At 35.0% G+C, this 16,259-nt stretch overlaps 2 protein-coding genes across 2 annotated transcripts; one reads left to right on the top strand and one right to left on the bottom strand.

Annotated features, from left to right (window-relative positions):
- The first annotated feature begins 7,243 nt into the window (after nt 1-7,243).
- On the top strand, nt 7,244-8,845 carry LOC133306022 (uncharacterized). The gene is made up of 3 exons (XM_061506287.1): nt 7,244-7,723; nt 7,826-8,426; nt 8,499-8,845. Exons 1-3 carry the CDS (start codon nt 7,244-7,246, stop codon nt 8,843-8,845), a joined length of 1,428 nt encoding a protein of 475 aa, XP_061362271.1.
- Nucleotides 8,846-12,797: 3,952 nt separating this feature from the next.
- On the bottom strand, nt 12,798-15,813 carry LOC133306021 (shugoshin-1). Its single transcript, XM_061506286.1, has 12 exons — nt 15,756-15,813; nt 15,198-15,388; nt 15,050-15,087; nt 14,830-14,938; nt 14,706-14,729; nt 14,547-14,615; nt 14,405-14,452; nt 14,216-14,303; nt 14,057-14,114; nt 13,764-13,945; nt 13,206-13,263; nt 12,798-13,092 (listed from the first exon to the last, which is right to left on the bottom strand). The coding sequence occupies exons 1-12, from the start codon at nt 15,811-15,813 to the stop codon at nt 12,798-12,800; spliced, it is 1,218 nt and encodes a 405-aa protein (XP_061362270.1).
- Nucleotides 15,814-16,259: the final 446 nt, after the last annotated feature.

Genomic DNA, 16,259 nt, shown 5'->3' with positions numbered 1-16,259 from the left:
CCCTAATCTTCTCAGATCCCTGTCATTTTTATGTTGTTAGGCTGTCTGTTTGATTCAAATATCTTACCCACTTAGTAGCAAATGGTTCTGATTGTTTCTGGATGTTGATGCAAATTTGTTGTGAAGAAAATTCGAAACTAAAATATTTTGCTTTTATTTCTCATTTTGTAACTCTTTGCTTAAGCTAATGAAAGCCACATAATATTACAGGGTTATTTAAATAGGTTGAAAACGAGCCAACCCGCGAGCCAATTTTCGAGCCAACTCGCGAGCTATTTTTTCAAGCCAACTCACGAGCCATATTTTTTAGCCAACTCACGAGCCAACCCTAGCCCGACTCGGATTGGGTTTTCTAGCTCATTTTTTTTTTTGAGCCAACCCTAAGTGGCTTGTTTTTTTCGGGTTGGATCGGGTCTGGCCGAATTGGCCCGTTTTGCCAACCTTAGTATTTGAGATATATAGATAAAGTAAGTATGAAATAACTTAGGTATAATATTAATATCCTTTTTTTCTTTAATTTTTTTGAAGGGTTTGATCAAAATTCATTCCATTCCAAAAGACTCTATGTACGATATTGATAGGATGTTTTCCCATAAAAGCTTTTACTCTATCTGTAGTAAAGTTCATCACCAGTTTTGAGCTTTCTTAGCTTTGATATTAGGGAATTACTTTTTTTTTATGTTACATAAAAAAATTATTATCTCTTATACTCACATTTTTTAAATGGGTCTTATAAATTTTTTTTTCTCTTACCTTCAACTTTTTTTCTCTCATAGCTATTGTTTGAGCATGAGATAATACTTCTTTTAAGCAACATAAGAGAAGTATTACCCTTGATATTATACCAAAATTATTTTTCAACCTTCAATTTATTAGAAATAAAGGAACACGTAAATGTAAAAGAAGAAATTGAATGAAATATAAAAAATCAAATGATATTTTTTAAGTCCTCAAAAAATCATGTGAAATTATAGAGTGGTTACCTGTGGTATATTGGAGGGGTTGAGATATTTTGGGGAGAATAAGGTACATGTTGTGGCTAATATTTTATCCTTTTTTTTATAACATTCTTTTTTGTATATATAAATGCTCTAGTATTCGATCACCAACCAGCTCCCATTTATCTAAATTCGAATCCGGGAAGACTAAAAAGGCAGCAAAACTCTTATCAAATTTTTAACACAAATGCATATAAGACCATTGGTTAAATAATTACATTGGAACAAATGTTAGTTGGTTCATTCATGTGCTTCATGATTTTTCTTTGAGTGTTGATGCAATCGTAGTTGAGTGGGGATGAGATTTTCTTTAATTTTTTTTTATTTCGAGGGAGCGACTAAGTATTAGAACTAATAGTCGACTAATAGTACAAAAAAACCATTTTAAAAATATGATAATAAAACAATTATAATTTAGGAAGGGACAGTTAACTCTTCCTTGGCTCTGCCCTTTAGTATTCCATACTCACATGCATTATAATCAATTTTATCTAATTTTTTATAGCTTTTTTTTATAATTATGACATTTATCCTGATTGTAAGGTGATATGTTTTATAAAGATGTATAAATTTTTATGAAATAAAGGGGTAGAGATGATGGAAAGACCCGTGACAAGCAAAGTTATATAACGAAGAGCGAAGACAAATAGAGAAGAGAAAGTAAGGTAAAATTCTAATTTTCACTGACTAATCCACTAGTATGGTGCTTACGAAATTATAAAAGAGAGATAATTACACAATTATTACCAACAGTTACCTAATTTAAAATTCAAGTCATCTATTAATTAATATTTCACGACACAAATAATATTTTTATTTGCCTATGTAACAAAAGGGTTTACTATAAGTACATTCAATTTTCTTCCACAAATTTTAAAAAAATTCAACACTTTTGTCAACACTCCTTTGAAAATGATAAATTATATAACTTATTTAATTAATGTTAATTAGTTTTTCATTCGTGAGTTGACGCGGTTTTCAGCTTTAGAATGTTGAATAAATCAATTACTTTTTTGTCTGCTTTCGCATGTGAGGAAGCTGTAGATGGCAAGGGCCCACATAACTAACCATAAGCCTTTAAAAAGTTATTATGGATGAATTGGCTAATTAACCCAACTCATTGACTAAACGAAAATATCATTTAGCATGTGAATATACCAGATTTTATCTAAGTTATAACAAATTTGTTTATTCCAATTAGAATCAGTTTTAATAAAAAAATTAATTGATAAATAATAAATAAAATGCATCATAAATATATATAATTATTTTTTTATTTTAAATTTATCGAATAAGCATACTAATAACTATCTAAATCTACAATTAAAATTAATAATATAAAGTGCTCGAATGCATGCTCATATAATCCTTGTAAAAGAGTTAATAGAGAAAATAAAAAGATAAACTAGATTTGTGTGAGTAGTATCTAAGTAATATCAAGAGATTTTTTTATTTTTTATTTTAATTTATTTTGGGTTGTATTTGTTTCTAAAGTGGTAATAACTGATGGTGTTTTAATTCTGTGTACTATAGAGACTTACATGAACCTTTCACCCAAATGAGTAAAGCTGCATATACATTGTCATTGATCAAATCACATAGGACGTTTTCCTAAGGTCTTCCTGTCTCGATCCAATTTTCATCATATTGGGGGATTCTGCATCATTCTATTGTGGACTAAATTGATTGCTCGTATTTTCATGCGCTCCAGAAGACGTTCTAGGGTAATGTTACTTTGTCGTTTTGCATATATTACTAACACAAAAATATTTATGTAGCAAATAACTTATCTTCATTTATCTACAAAACGACGTCGTTTTGGAATTGAAAAATTAGAACATTATAATTATAAAGAATATAATAATTCTAAAATAAATTAAAATTACTAATATCAGGAATTACAAAATTTACGTGTAGGTATTATCATAGATAAAGCAAATTATTCTTTATGGAAGAAATATTTAAAATAAACATGAGGAAGATTATATTTAAAACTTATTTTTATTTATAACCTCTTACAATCAGGTCTTAATTGTTAATTTTCATCAATCAACGGTTATTATTTATTACGAATTAATAATTAACTAATGAGTTTGATTTACGAAAATAATAACCGTTGATTGATAGAAATCAACTGTTAAGATATGATTGTAAGAAGATATAAATAAAAATAGGTTGTAAGTATAACCTCCCTCTTTAACAATGAAAAAAAAAATTTATCTAAAAAGAGATTTCTTTTTAAAATAAATAAGATGCATGTACTCTCAAATTTTAGTTAATTAAAACTATGATACATGTTAAATTAGATCAACGGTAAATGCTTTTTACTTGATTATTTAGAGATAAATTTACTTTTAAAAAACTTTTATCCTTAAAAATTATATAAACTACACATAGAAGTTTTATTTTATTTTTTTATTTAAATTTAAAGGTCATCTCCCCCAGTGTGCCAGCAGGTTATTTAGCCACGTTTCAAGCATAGCTAAATAAACGTAGCAAATCATGTTTCAAATTTTTTGAAAATTAGCTATGTTTTGGATGTAGTTATATAACCATAGCTATTTTGGCACCAGCTAAAATTTTTTACATTGACTAAAATACTTTGCTAGCTCCGCCACTGATCTCCCCTCAACTCTGGCTCTCAGTTTTATTTGGCTGTATTTCAATACGACAAGGAACAATTTTAAGTAAAATCACTTTTCTCTATACATAAATATCTTATTGATTATCATCATTATCATTATATATATATATATATATATATATATATATATATATATGGGATAGTTATTGTTATGGACCTGACAAAGGCATACATTCTAAAAGGTCCAAATAGGACTAACAGCTAAGAGGGGAATTAAGGAAGTATTCCTTAATTATACGAATCCTACTACGGCAGCAAGGATCAACAATTGGACCCCCAATACTCCTAAGAGGCCCAAGAGTCCACTCCTGCCAGGTAACCTATCTATAAATAAAAGGTTAAACCAATAAGGTACACACACTCAAAACCCTCTCTCTTAGCTTGTCATTGTGCACACACCCCACGCCTTGACTATGTCGTTATATTATAGTGCACAGTGATCCAGTTATCTTTAGGGTACCTTTCCAATAGGTACCTGAGGGAGGGCAAACAGATCCTACATTAACATATCAATCTCTGATTGGACATATCGATCTATCAGATCGTAACAGTTATTATACCTATTTTTTTTACCTTTCTTTATCTATCATTCTCCAACACCACCGTTAGATCAGAATCTAAAGAGAAGAGAGAGATAAATGTTAATTAAGATTATGATCTAATCATCTTTTAAAGTGGTAAGCAAAGATAAGTAGAATAACATGTCTTTATATATATATATATATATATATATATATATATATATATATATATATATAGGATGGTTGTTCTACCTATTTTTTATCTTCATTTACCTATCACTCTCTAACACTGTTAGATCAAAATCTAAAGAGAAGAGAGAAAGATAAATATTAACTAAGATTATGATCTAATCATCTTTTAGAGTGGTAGGCAAAGATAGGTAGAATAATATGTCCTTATATATATATATATATATATATATATATGGGACAGGTTCTTTTTACACCAGTGTAAGACTAACAAGTCTTACACCACAACTCAACCGTTGATGGACGAAAATCATCGGTTGATATTTGTAATGTAATTAATGATTAATTAATATTAATTAATTCATATGATTTTTTAAATTATAACCATTAGATATATGAAAATTAACGATTCAAAGGTGGTGTAAGACTTATTAATTTTACACGTGTATAAAATCATCCTCAGTAGTTTCCAAACCACAGTAGTTTCCAAACCACAGTACATCAACTGATGTTCAGCGGCAGCATCAATTGTGATACAAAACCATCTAGATAATCATGACTTCATTTTACTTTAATTACATAAAATATATAAACTATTAATAACGGTCTAAAAAAAATATAATTTAATATATATCTGTCTTGCTCATCATGTGAAATAGCATTTTATATTAAAACCATTTGATCGACGGCGGGAATATAATAAGAATCAAAATCATTTCACCCAACGCTAACTGACTCTTTATTATCTATTTTGGATAAGCTTGTTTGCTTTTAACAAAAAAGTCTTCCAATTTAAACGATTTATTAGCTTTTGAAAAAACCTGTTTGTAAGAATGTTAACTTAAAAAAAAATGCTGTTTGTAAGAACTTTTAACAGATAAAACAAAAAACGTAAATATACTTTTTAGTCTCTGGAAATATCCACGAAGCCTTTTTGGTCCCTAACAATAAAAAAGGGACACCATGGTCCCTTAAATTATAAAAAACAAGCCACATTAGTCTTTCTGTTAAATGGCATCCAACAGCCAATATAACGGTACACACTTGGCACGTTAGTTTGCTGACGCGGAATGAAGTAGTCCACCGTGAAAATAAACATCACTTAAGTGGACGTATTATAAGCAGACGACGTCGTTCGTTGAGTTGAGATTACTCATCCTCTACCTTGGTCGTTAACGTTGTTAGACATACACACTAACTTTGCTGGTTACTTGCGAAGAACCCCAATGTTTACTACTGAGCTTCGTTACTGGTGAGCATTGTGAGTTGGGGTGGTTTCTGGGTGGAGATCGCGTGGACTTGGAAGGATTTGGAACGGCTGCTTCTTTGGTGGTTTAGGAAAGTACGATTGTGGGTGTTAACTCACATGCACAAAGGTACATGTTGTCAGAAATTGATGTTTATATGTGGTCCCCCTGACAATGGTTGTGTATTTTATGTTGAATATGGTCCCTGCTAAAGTTATGGTTAGGGTTTGGAAAATACAGACCCTATTATGTGTGTGGTCCCCATTCAGTAATGTGTTCGCATTTTTTAGTGTTATGTGAACCCTCATGTTGGGTAAATGAATTGCATGCCTATTTTGTAAAGCTGACATATTTTTGTCTGTTTCCACACTTGACTGTATGTAATGGGAACGAGTGTTGAGTTATATATGCATGTTGATGTTGTAGTAAAAACTGATTATTTGTTAATATTGTGAAATAAAATTGCAATAGCCTTGTGGTAGTGTGAAGTAATTGCAATGTGGTCTGTTTGTTTTACAGATGGACGAATATATAGTGATAAGGTATCATCATGGGGGTGTGTTAGTCAGAAATGATGAAGGGGTTCTAACCTATGTAAATGGTAAAGTAGATGATTTACCTGAGATGGATGCTGATTTTGTGAACCTATGTGACCTTGAAACTCTGCTCAAGGGTTATGGGTATGAGAGTTGTAAGCAGATGTTGTGGCTCAAGCCAAATGAGGAGGATTTAGAGGTAGGGTTAAGACCCCTTAGTATGGACTCTGGTATTGTGAAAATGGTTAAAGCTGCCTTATGTAATGGGAATAAGGTAGATATATATTTTGAAGATTGCATTGCAATCCCTGATATTATAGCACCTGCACCTGTAGAAGGGAGTGATGGGTTCGAATGTGAGAGTGGTGATGATGAAAGGGTGCATGGTGATTCATTTGGCAGTAAATCTGATCATATTTCCTCTGGTGATGGATATGATAGTGGAAATGGTGATAGATTGTCTAGTGACTCATATGATAGTGTGGAGGATGAGCTATATAAGCCTCCTCCACCAGGTTTTGAAGACCAAACAGAGAGTGAAGAAGAGTATGAGTGTATACCTAAGGCTACTGAAAAAAAAAGTGTAACAAGAAGAAAAAAGGTTGTTGAGGAACAGGCATGGGAAAATACAATGGAAGAGGAGGAGAAGAAAATGTCTTTCGAAGATGATGGGTATGGATATAACTCTGAAGAGTTGAAGACGTCTTCAAGTGGTGCTGAGGAGGTTGAAAGGGTTGTCAATCCAAAGTTTAATGAGGATGATACATTTGGTCTTGTCCACTTAGAGCTTGGAATGGAGTTTGAGTTTAGGGCAATTTAAAAATGCTGCAAAAGACTATAATATTAGTCTAGGAAGACAATTTAAGTGGGTGAAGAATGACAAGATCAGAGCACGAGGCAAATGTAGTAGTGAAGATTGTGAGTGGATGATATTTTGTTCTTGGAACAACAAATTGGCCTCTTTCCAAGTAAAAACTTTTAATGACTCACACTCTTGCTGCAGACTATTCAGAAATAAGAGGGCAAGTAAGGATTGGGTTGCAAATAAATTAGAGAAAAGGTTAATGGCACAACCCAACATGACAAGAGGGCTGAAGCATATGAACATATGAAAGAGAAGTACAAGGTCCATGTCCATTTGAAGAAAGTTACCAAGGCACTTCATAAAGCCAAGGCCAGAATTGAAGGATGTGAAAAGGAGCAATATGCAAAGTTGAGAGACTACTTAGGAGAGCTTTTGAGAAGCAATCCTGGCTCCACTTGTCAAATGCAAGTCATACCCCAACCTGACCCACAAGCCCCACCAATATTTTCCAAATTGTATATATGTCTTGATGCATGTAATAGAGGGTTCAAAGCTGGTTGCAAGCCATTAATTGGTCTGGATGGTTGTTTTTTAAAAGGATATTATGGAGGACAGTTGTTGAGTGCAGTTGGTGAGGATGCAAACAAGAGCTTCAATGTCATTGCTTATGCAGTGGTGGATAGTGAAACAAAAAAGAACTGGCAGTGGTTTTTGACTCTGTTACAAGAAGACATTGGCAACCATGGAGTCTATGGTTGGAGCTTTATTTCTGATCAACAGAAGGTATGTATTGTATTGTGTCCTACTTGTTTGAGTGTGGTCTGTTTATTTGATAGTGGTAATTATCAACTCATGGTTTTTCGCTTGTTTGGTCTCTGTGTACAGGGTTTGATTCCAGCACTGAAAGAGGTCACGCCTGGTGCACATCATCATTTTTGTGTGCAACATGTATGGAAAAATTTTATAAAACAGTGGAAAGATAAGGCAATCAGAGGCATTGTTTGGGAGTGTGCAAGATGCAACATTATTCCACAGTTCCAGAAAACAATGCAACGTTTGAAAGGAATAAATGAGGTAGCATGGAAGTATTTGGATAACATTGATCCCTCAAGTTGGGTAAAGGCATATTTCAGTCACTGGCCCAAATGTGACGACATAACAAACAACATGGAAAAGATATGGAATGCCAAGATTGTTGGTTATAGGTCCAAACCAATAATCAGTCTTTTAAAGGAATTGAGGTGTTACATTATGAGGAGTATGGCAGCACATCAAAGGGTTCTAGGAACTATTAGGGGTAAAATAGCTCCTGCTCAACAGAAGAAGCTTGATCAAATAAAGGTACTCAGCAATTCATGGACACCAACTTGGACAGGGAATCTGCACCAATATATGTATGAAGTCAGTGGCAAGGGTGAGAGAGTTGGAGTGAATTTAACAACTCAAACTTGTGCATCCAATGCATGGCAGTTGACTGGACTGCAATGTGAGCATGCAATAGCAGCCATTTGTCACAAAAATGAACCTCTTGAGAATTATGTGCATTGATGGCTTACAGTGGATGCTTTGCATGCCACTTATGCACACACCTTGAACCCAGTAAATTCAGACAAGTATTGGCCTTCATCTGATGAACCCAAACCTCTTCCTCCAACACTGAAAAGGCCAATTGGGCGTCCCAAGAAACACAGGAGGAAGGACCCAAGTGAAGAACAAGGAAACAGTAAAAAAAAAGTCGAAAGGACCTATGTAGCCAAATGTCCTAAATGTGGTCAACATGGACACTATGCAAAAACATGTAAGGGACAAGTAACTACCAACAAAGGGAAGAGACTAGCAAGACCAGAAAATCTAATCAATGTAAGTATTGGATCAACCTCAGTAGATGAAATCCCATTAAGTTAAGGAATCCCTGCAGCAGTGGGTAGTTCTCAGCCACATGAGGGAAACTTGAGAGGTAGCAGCCAACCTCCATCAAATCCACAACAGGCAACTGAACTGTTGAGTAATGAAACTATAAATAAAGCCACCAGTGGCACACGAAGCAGATTATTGGCCTTCATGAGCACACCTGGTTTTAGGCCACCAAGGCGTGCCTCAAGAAAATGAGCTGCTGATGTATATGACCTAGGAGTAGTTCATAGCCAACTGATGAAGGGTTTCTTATTATGTGAATGACTTTTTTTGTAATTCCTGGCCATTATGTATTTGGAGGCCTTATTATGTGAATGTTTTTTTTGGAACAGATTGTTGTACCCTTTTTTTGTGAAAGATTGTTGTACCCTTTTGAATTGTACTCAACAGTGATTCAAAGGCCATTTTATATTAGAGGCCTTTTTTATGCAACAATCAGTTGGCTTTATTTTGTAATGCACTCTTGTACATCCATGTCTTCAATTATAATGATTCAAATATTATGTTTCATAGCTCTGATGAATGGTTAACTTCCAACTTCTGATTGCATTTAACATATATATTTGTGGTTGGTGGAAATGTGATACAATGATTTCATGATTTAGAAATCCAACTTTAGATTATTGTACATCCATGTCTTCAGGTTTAATAAATATGATTGCATAGCACCTTCTGATTTCATGTCCCTTTTTTTAGTGTTAAGGACCAAAAAGGGTCTCGTGGTTTTGTCAAGGACCAAAAAAGGTATTAACTCTCTTAATTAACAAATATGATTGCATTCCATCTTCCAACTTTTGATACAATGATTTGTTGATTTAACATATATATTGTAGTTTGTGGTTTGTGATACAATGCTTCCAGCTGATACATTGATTCCAGCCTAAGTATGCAGAATAATAGCTCAATGCTTATAATCCATTTGCTTGAGATGGCTTTGGATACAAAAAAGGACTAAAACATATGATGCAAACAGATGGCAAGGAATAATCCATGAGCTTGTGATTTGGCATTTACATATAGTTTAACCTTGACCACAGAAATAAAGCACATCAAAACAGATTCGAACCAATACAGAATAAGCCATATAATAAAAGCTTCTTTATTAATTTGCTCAAAAAAGTACTGAGTACTCATTACACTTCAGTGAAGGAAAAATACATTGGGTACACTTGTTTTGATTGTTACCACACTTGCAACAAAAATACAAATCATGATCAGACCTACACAGGCACCAACTATGACCCTAGCTGACCTACCAACATGCCTAATTTCCTTGTCCATCCTATCAAACTCTGAAACCATGTTCAGGTATAGCTCATTCAACTTTCTTTCCTGGTCATTAAGATTCAGTTCTTGCTCAATAATCTTCACACCTTGGTCATTCAGCTTAACTTGCAATTGCTCACTCATCATCATGTCCACATACTTCAACGTGAAATCCATTTTAGCAACATCCAACTCCACCTTGTGTATTCTTTCATCTTCCAGTTCCATCCTTTCATTAGATACGTCATCTACCCATCTAAAATAATCACAAAATGGCTTCTTCTCCTTCCAAAATAACAAATCACGGTGAGCAAATATTTCAACTTAAATAAACACATTACACATGTATACCTTGAAATTAGGGCACCCAAAGAATGCATTGTTTGGGTTTCTCTTAGTTTTGGAGGTATAGACTATAGTTTGTCTCCCCATTTGCACCTACGACCAACAGTCCTTGTCAGTGTTCTACCCCTATTGAAGTACTCCCACTTGAGCTCCCCATGCCAGAAGAAAGACTCATCTTCTCCTACGCCCCAGCAAATCCAGTAAATAACTTCTACTGTCGTCAATTTTCAGTCATCAACGTGCGGAGATTTTGGAGAATTTTTTTGTTTAAGGCTGATTTAGGGTTCCCAATGTACCCCATTTGTTGGGTCAAGTTACCCTTGATTAGGGTTGGAAAAAACGAGTCAACCCGTCAGGTTGGCTCGTAACCCGTCAAAAATGAGCCGAGTTGGGTTGGCAAAAACGAGCTGCCAACCCGACCCGAGCCAGTTCGGAAAAAAATGAGCCAACCCACGGGTCAAACGAGCCAGCTTGCGGGTTGAGTTTTTTTTTTAATAAAAAATACAAAATATAATATACAAAAATGGGCAAAATTCACACATGTTGTCATCATTTTTCTTCCTTCTCTAAATATAAGTCCTTAATCTTCTCACATCCCTGCCATTTTTATATTGTTAGGTTGTGCTGGCTTTGTTTGGATCAAATATCTTATCCACTTGGTTGCAAGTGGTTCTGATTGTTTCTTGATGTTGATGCAAATTTATTGTGAAGAAAATTCGAAACTAAAATATTTTGTTTTTATTTCTCATTTTGTAACCCTTTGTTTAAGCTGATGGAAGTCACATAGCTGGTGCATTAATATTACAGGATCGTTTAAATAGGCTGAAAACGAGCCAACCCGCGAGCAATTTTCGAGCCAACCCGCAAGCCAATTTTCGAGCCAACTCGCGAGCTATTTTTCCAAGCCAACCCACGAGCCATATTTTTTAGCCAACCCTATCCCGACTCGGGTCGGGTTGGGTTGGGTTTTCTGACTCGTTTTTTTTTCAAGCCAACGCTAACCCGGCTCGTTTTTTTCGGGTTGGGCCGGGTTGACCCGTTTTACCAACCCTACCCTTGATGCTAGGGAAGGTGTCCATTCACGACCATGGAGATGCAACTGATGTTCAAAACATCGTCGTCTTATTTCCTCGGTGGACTACTTCATTCCGCGTTAGCAAACTAACGTATCAAGTGTGCACCGTTACATTGGTCGTTGGATGCCATTTAACGGAAGGACTAACGTGGCTTGTTTTTTATAATTTAAGGGAACACGATGTCCCTTTTTTATTGCTAGGGAACAAAAAGAGCTTCGTGAATATTACCAGGGACCAAAAAGGATATTTACTCTAAAAAAAGAAGAAGATTATACTTGCAACCTATTTTCGTTTATAACCTCTTATAATTATTTCAACCGTTGATTTCTGTCAATCAACATTTATCATTTATTGCGAATTAATAATTAATGAGTTTGATATGCGAAAATAATAACCATTGATTAGCGAAAATCAACGGTTAAAATATGATTGTAAGAGATTATAAACGATAAATAAGTTGTAAGTATAACTTTACTCGTGAAAAAAATTCTTGCAGCGTGTCTTAATTCTGTTTCAGGAAGGCAATGCTATTAATTGTAATCACACTTTGAATCAGGGAAATGAATAAATATTAAGTAACATCTTCATCAGTTTTACTGGTTGTAAGCTGTAACAATATGAACAAGATAAATTTGTATCAAAAAAACAAGGTACATATAATATCCATGCTCCTAAACTTTGAAAGACAGAAATTCCGGTAGGTGACTTTATGCAGCTAAATGCCATGGATATATGAAAGTCTGCATGGGAACAGACCCTTCGGAGATTCCATTTTCATATTCGCCTAGCCACCTACTATCATCATTGCTCTATCTAAATGGGCTTAAAGAACTCATACCTTCTAGGCCCAGATGAAATTTTTTGTTTGGGATATCAAAATTGATTGAAGCAATTTACATCACCTGACGTAGACAACTTTTTCTTTCTTTAGCTGTAAACTCCTTTTTCGTTCTGAAAACATAGAACAACCACGTGTCCGCCACCCATACTTGAATTTACAATGTGAAGGAGAGGTAGGGGAGGAGGTAAGGATATCACTGATGGATAAAATATTATCATCTAACGATGATCACAATAGAACGTACATCAGTTTTCAATTATGGAAAGCCCTAAACAAGAAGCTATTCAAAAAATCAGTAGAACCCCATCACCATGCACTATAGAACGTACATCAGCATATCATGCTTTCAAGTTTCCACTCTTCTCTACAAAGTTAATGATAATTCCGTGAGAACCTGACATAAAATTGACTCAATTCAATTATCTCTCCGCATCTTCACGTTAAGTGGAACTTCCTTGTAGGACACAACCTTCTCAACTGTTCGACGCAATGGCCGCCCAACAGATGATCTTCGAATTTCCTGAGGATCAACCGTAGAAGAATTGTTTTCTTGTCCTGAAGTTACACTTGATGTTGTTGGACGACTTTTTTCTGACATATTATCACCTAAATGGGAGATAGCAAATTTTGCATCATCTACCTCAAATAAGTCTTCAGTTGGTTCTGGACTCTCAGGCCTGAAACTGGCCGATTGCCTTCTCAAACTATGCCTGTCAATAATTCTCGAAGACGTGTAACACAGTTTTAATTCTCTTAATTACTCACAAATTACAATTGCAGCCATTCAAACCCAGTCAGAAAGTGGAAGTATATACAAACATACCTTTTCTTTTCAACATTCTTCTTGGCATGAGCTTGCTCAGTATTAGTAGGTCCTGAAGCTGCACGCAAACAATATGAATAAAGGACTGATAACATGAAAAATAAAAAAAGGCAATAACTCGTGCACAATTACATTTAGTATCTTCTCTGGCTTCTTCATTAACTTTGGATCCTAATGATGTTGGTCCATTTTCATTTGCCAAATTTTCCGGTAGATGCCAGACATCATATTTGTTTTCATCTCCATCAAAGGAGTCTTCTGTCTCTCCTGGTTTTTCAGCTTTGAACCTTGCAGATTGCCTTCTCAAACTCTGCCTGTAAATTATTCTCGAAGACAGGCAACGGGATTTTAATTCTCTTATTACTCACAAATTCCAATTGCAGCCATTCAAACCCAGTCAGAAAGTGGAAGTATATACAAGCTTTTACCTCTTTTCAATATTCTTTTTGGAAAGAACTTGCTCAGTGTTAGTAGGTCCTGTAGCTGCATGAAAAAAATATGCATAAACAACTGATAACATGATAAAATAACAAAAAGAGATAAGCTCTATACAATTACATTCAGCATTTTCCCTGGCTTTTTCATGAACTTTGGATCCTAATGATGTTGGTCCATTTTCATTTGCCAAATTTTCTTCTAGATGCGAAACATCATATTTGATTTGATCTGCCTCAAAGAAGTCTTCTCTTGGTCCTGGTTTTTCAGCTTTGAACCTTGCAGATTGTCTTCTCAAACAACACCTGTGTCCATATTCAAGAGAGACATATAAGCTCCTTGTTCCTAAGTAGCCAAGAGTCCAACTTCGGAGTTCAGACATTAGTCCAGAATAGCAAATAAACTCAAAATGATACCTCTGGTTTTCAACTTTTTCTGTGGATTTAACTTGTTTAATGACAGCAGGTGCAGGAGCTGCATAAGGGAAAGACCAATTTAAAAGATATCTACATTAAATTTTGTATATACACATATATATATATATATATACAAAGTGGGTTGAGTACACTAATTACGTTGAGATTTGGACACTCTCTTCCTTTTGGCACCCTCCCTGTTATGTTGAAACGTTTGATCTGACTGCATATTCTGAGATGCTCCAACCTAACAGTAGGTAAGAAATGGGCAGGTTGTTGCAGTGCCAGTGAGCTGGGAGTAAAGAACAACCAGCAGAAGAAACCAATAAAGGAAAATTCATAAAGTACCTCATCTGCATCAATTTCATGCTTCAATTTTTCAGTGTTCTCTTTTGCCTAGGGAAAGAAAATTGTAACAGTCAAAAACAAAATTAAGCCTTTCTCACTCGCTCCTCTGCAATTCATATGCTTGGATATGAGTTGAACTGACCATCACTTCTAATTTCATAGCTCTGAGTATACCATTTTTGCTTCCAAGTTCATGCTGAAGTTCCCTTAGCTGGATGGCAACAAGTTCAATGTTAATACGGCATAAAAGAAAAAATGAAAGCAGTAGGTGTTATATGCACCAATGGTTTTCAAAACTCACCCTCTGTCTACTTGAATTAAGCTCCTGCATTGCAAAGACAGATAAAGCAATACACATCAACAATAGTATATTTGAATTTCAGCAAGATTAAAAAATTCAGCTGTTAAAACATTTTGGTCAGTACCACCAGCATTTGAGTATTTGTCTGGGCAAGTTCTGAATTTTGCTTCCGCAGTTTTTGAAAATCTCTTTGAGACTTTTGTAGCTCTGCTTTACATGATTCTATTATCGCACTGTCCATACAAGTTGAGGAAACCCCAGTAAATGAAAACTATTACCACCATAATTACATTAACCGCAGATAGAAGATAGAAAAAGTAGACCGAATTTACACAAAGGATTACTTTCTGTTAGCTAGAAGCTTCATCAACATTGCATTTTCCTGGGAAACAGATTCAAAATATCCATCGGTAAAGTGTTAAAACAACGAGAGAAACAAAAGGAAATGAATCATCTGTCATAAGGCAAAAGATATAATCAAGAATAATGTACGTTGAGAAGCTGGTCAGCTGTAGCAAGTGGTGCAGAGTGCTGCTTTGCTTGTTGGTTAAAGGGTTGTAGGCGCTGCTGCTGTTGGTGCATGTTGGTTATGTCAGCCAGCAATTTCTTCTGGGAAGCTCCCACTCCCACAGAAGCAGAATCCCCCTTCACCACTTTTCCTCTCTTTGTTTTTTGACCTGCAACTGCAACCCATTTCCAATTACTCCTGGCATAAACATAACATACCTCAAAAGATCCAGATTTGCATCTAGAATTTCGTTTGGACTTGGGAGCTTCAGTTAGTAGATGAACCTACCGATTGAAACTACCCGCAAGTGGTTTCAATCGGGACATGACCTAGAAAACCCTAACTGAAAGCAACATTTCGTCGTCAAGTACAAGAGGGTAAATATGAAGAAATTATTAAGAATTTGGTGACAAATTTGCAAAAGACAGGAATTAGAAAACCCTAGGCTATAGTGACAGAAACGAAGAGTTGCGATTTCAGAGAGAGAGAGAGAGAGAGTAGAATCAAGAAAGAGGGAAGAAGTAGGGCAAAAACATTGGTACCTCCAACACCACCGCAAGGCTCTGGATCTGAGACAACGAAGATGCCACCTTCTTCCATTTCCTCTCTCTCTCTCTCTCTCTGTGAATCCAAATTATCCAATTGGGAGGGAAACCCAGAAGCGGGTTCGTTCAGACTAATAGATACAAACGGCTTTCCAAACCTAATTCCGAACCTGCAATTTCAAACCTTCTATGTAGTTCGTTTAATTACTTTTTTATTTTTATTTTCCGTTATTATTAGCGAAAACTGTTTGTCATTTTAAACGAACATAAAATTATCTCATTTTTATAAAATTATATCTTTTGGTTTATTTTTACATTCTCTCTCCTCCGCCTTCTTTTTCTTCCTAATTTTATAAAAAAAGAAAATGACAAAACACACAAAAATGTAGTTTCCAGCGAGCGATGGAGCTAGAAGTAAAATGCAGCTGGTGCCAAAAGATCCAACCATATAGAATTAAGTTGGTGCCAAAGATATATTATTTTTAAAAATTCAACTCATGC

This window comes from Gastrolobium bilobum, unplaced genomic scaffold, assembly GCF_033153095.1.
Source record: "Gastrolobium bilobum isolate Gb01-03AN ecotype WA unplaced genomic scaffold, APGP_CSIRO_Gbil_v1 utg34599, whole genome shotgun sequence".
In the NCBI taxonomy this organism is placed as follows: Eukaryota; Viridiplantae; Streptophyta; class Magnoliopsida; order Fabales; family Fabaceae; genus Gastrolobium; species Gastrolobium bilobum.
This window is presented reverse-complemented; position numbering and strand designations above follow the sequence as displayed.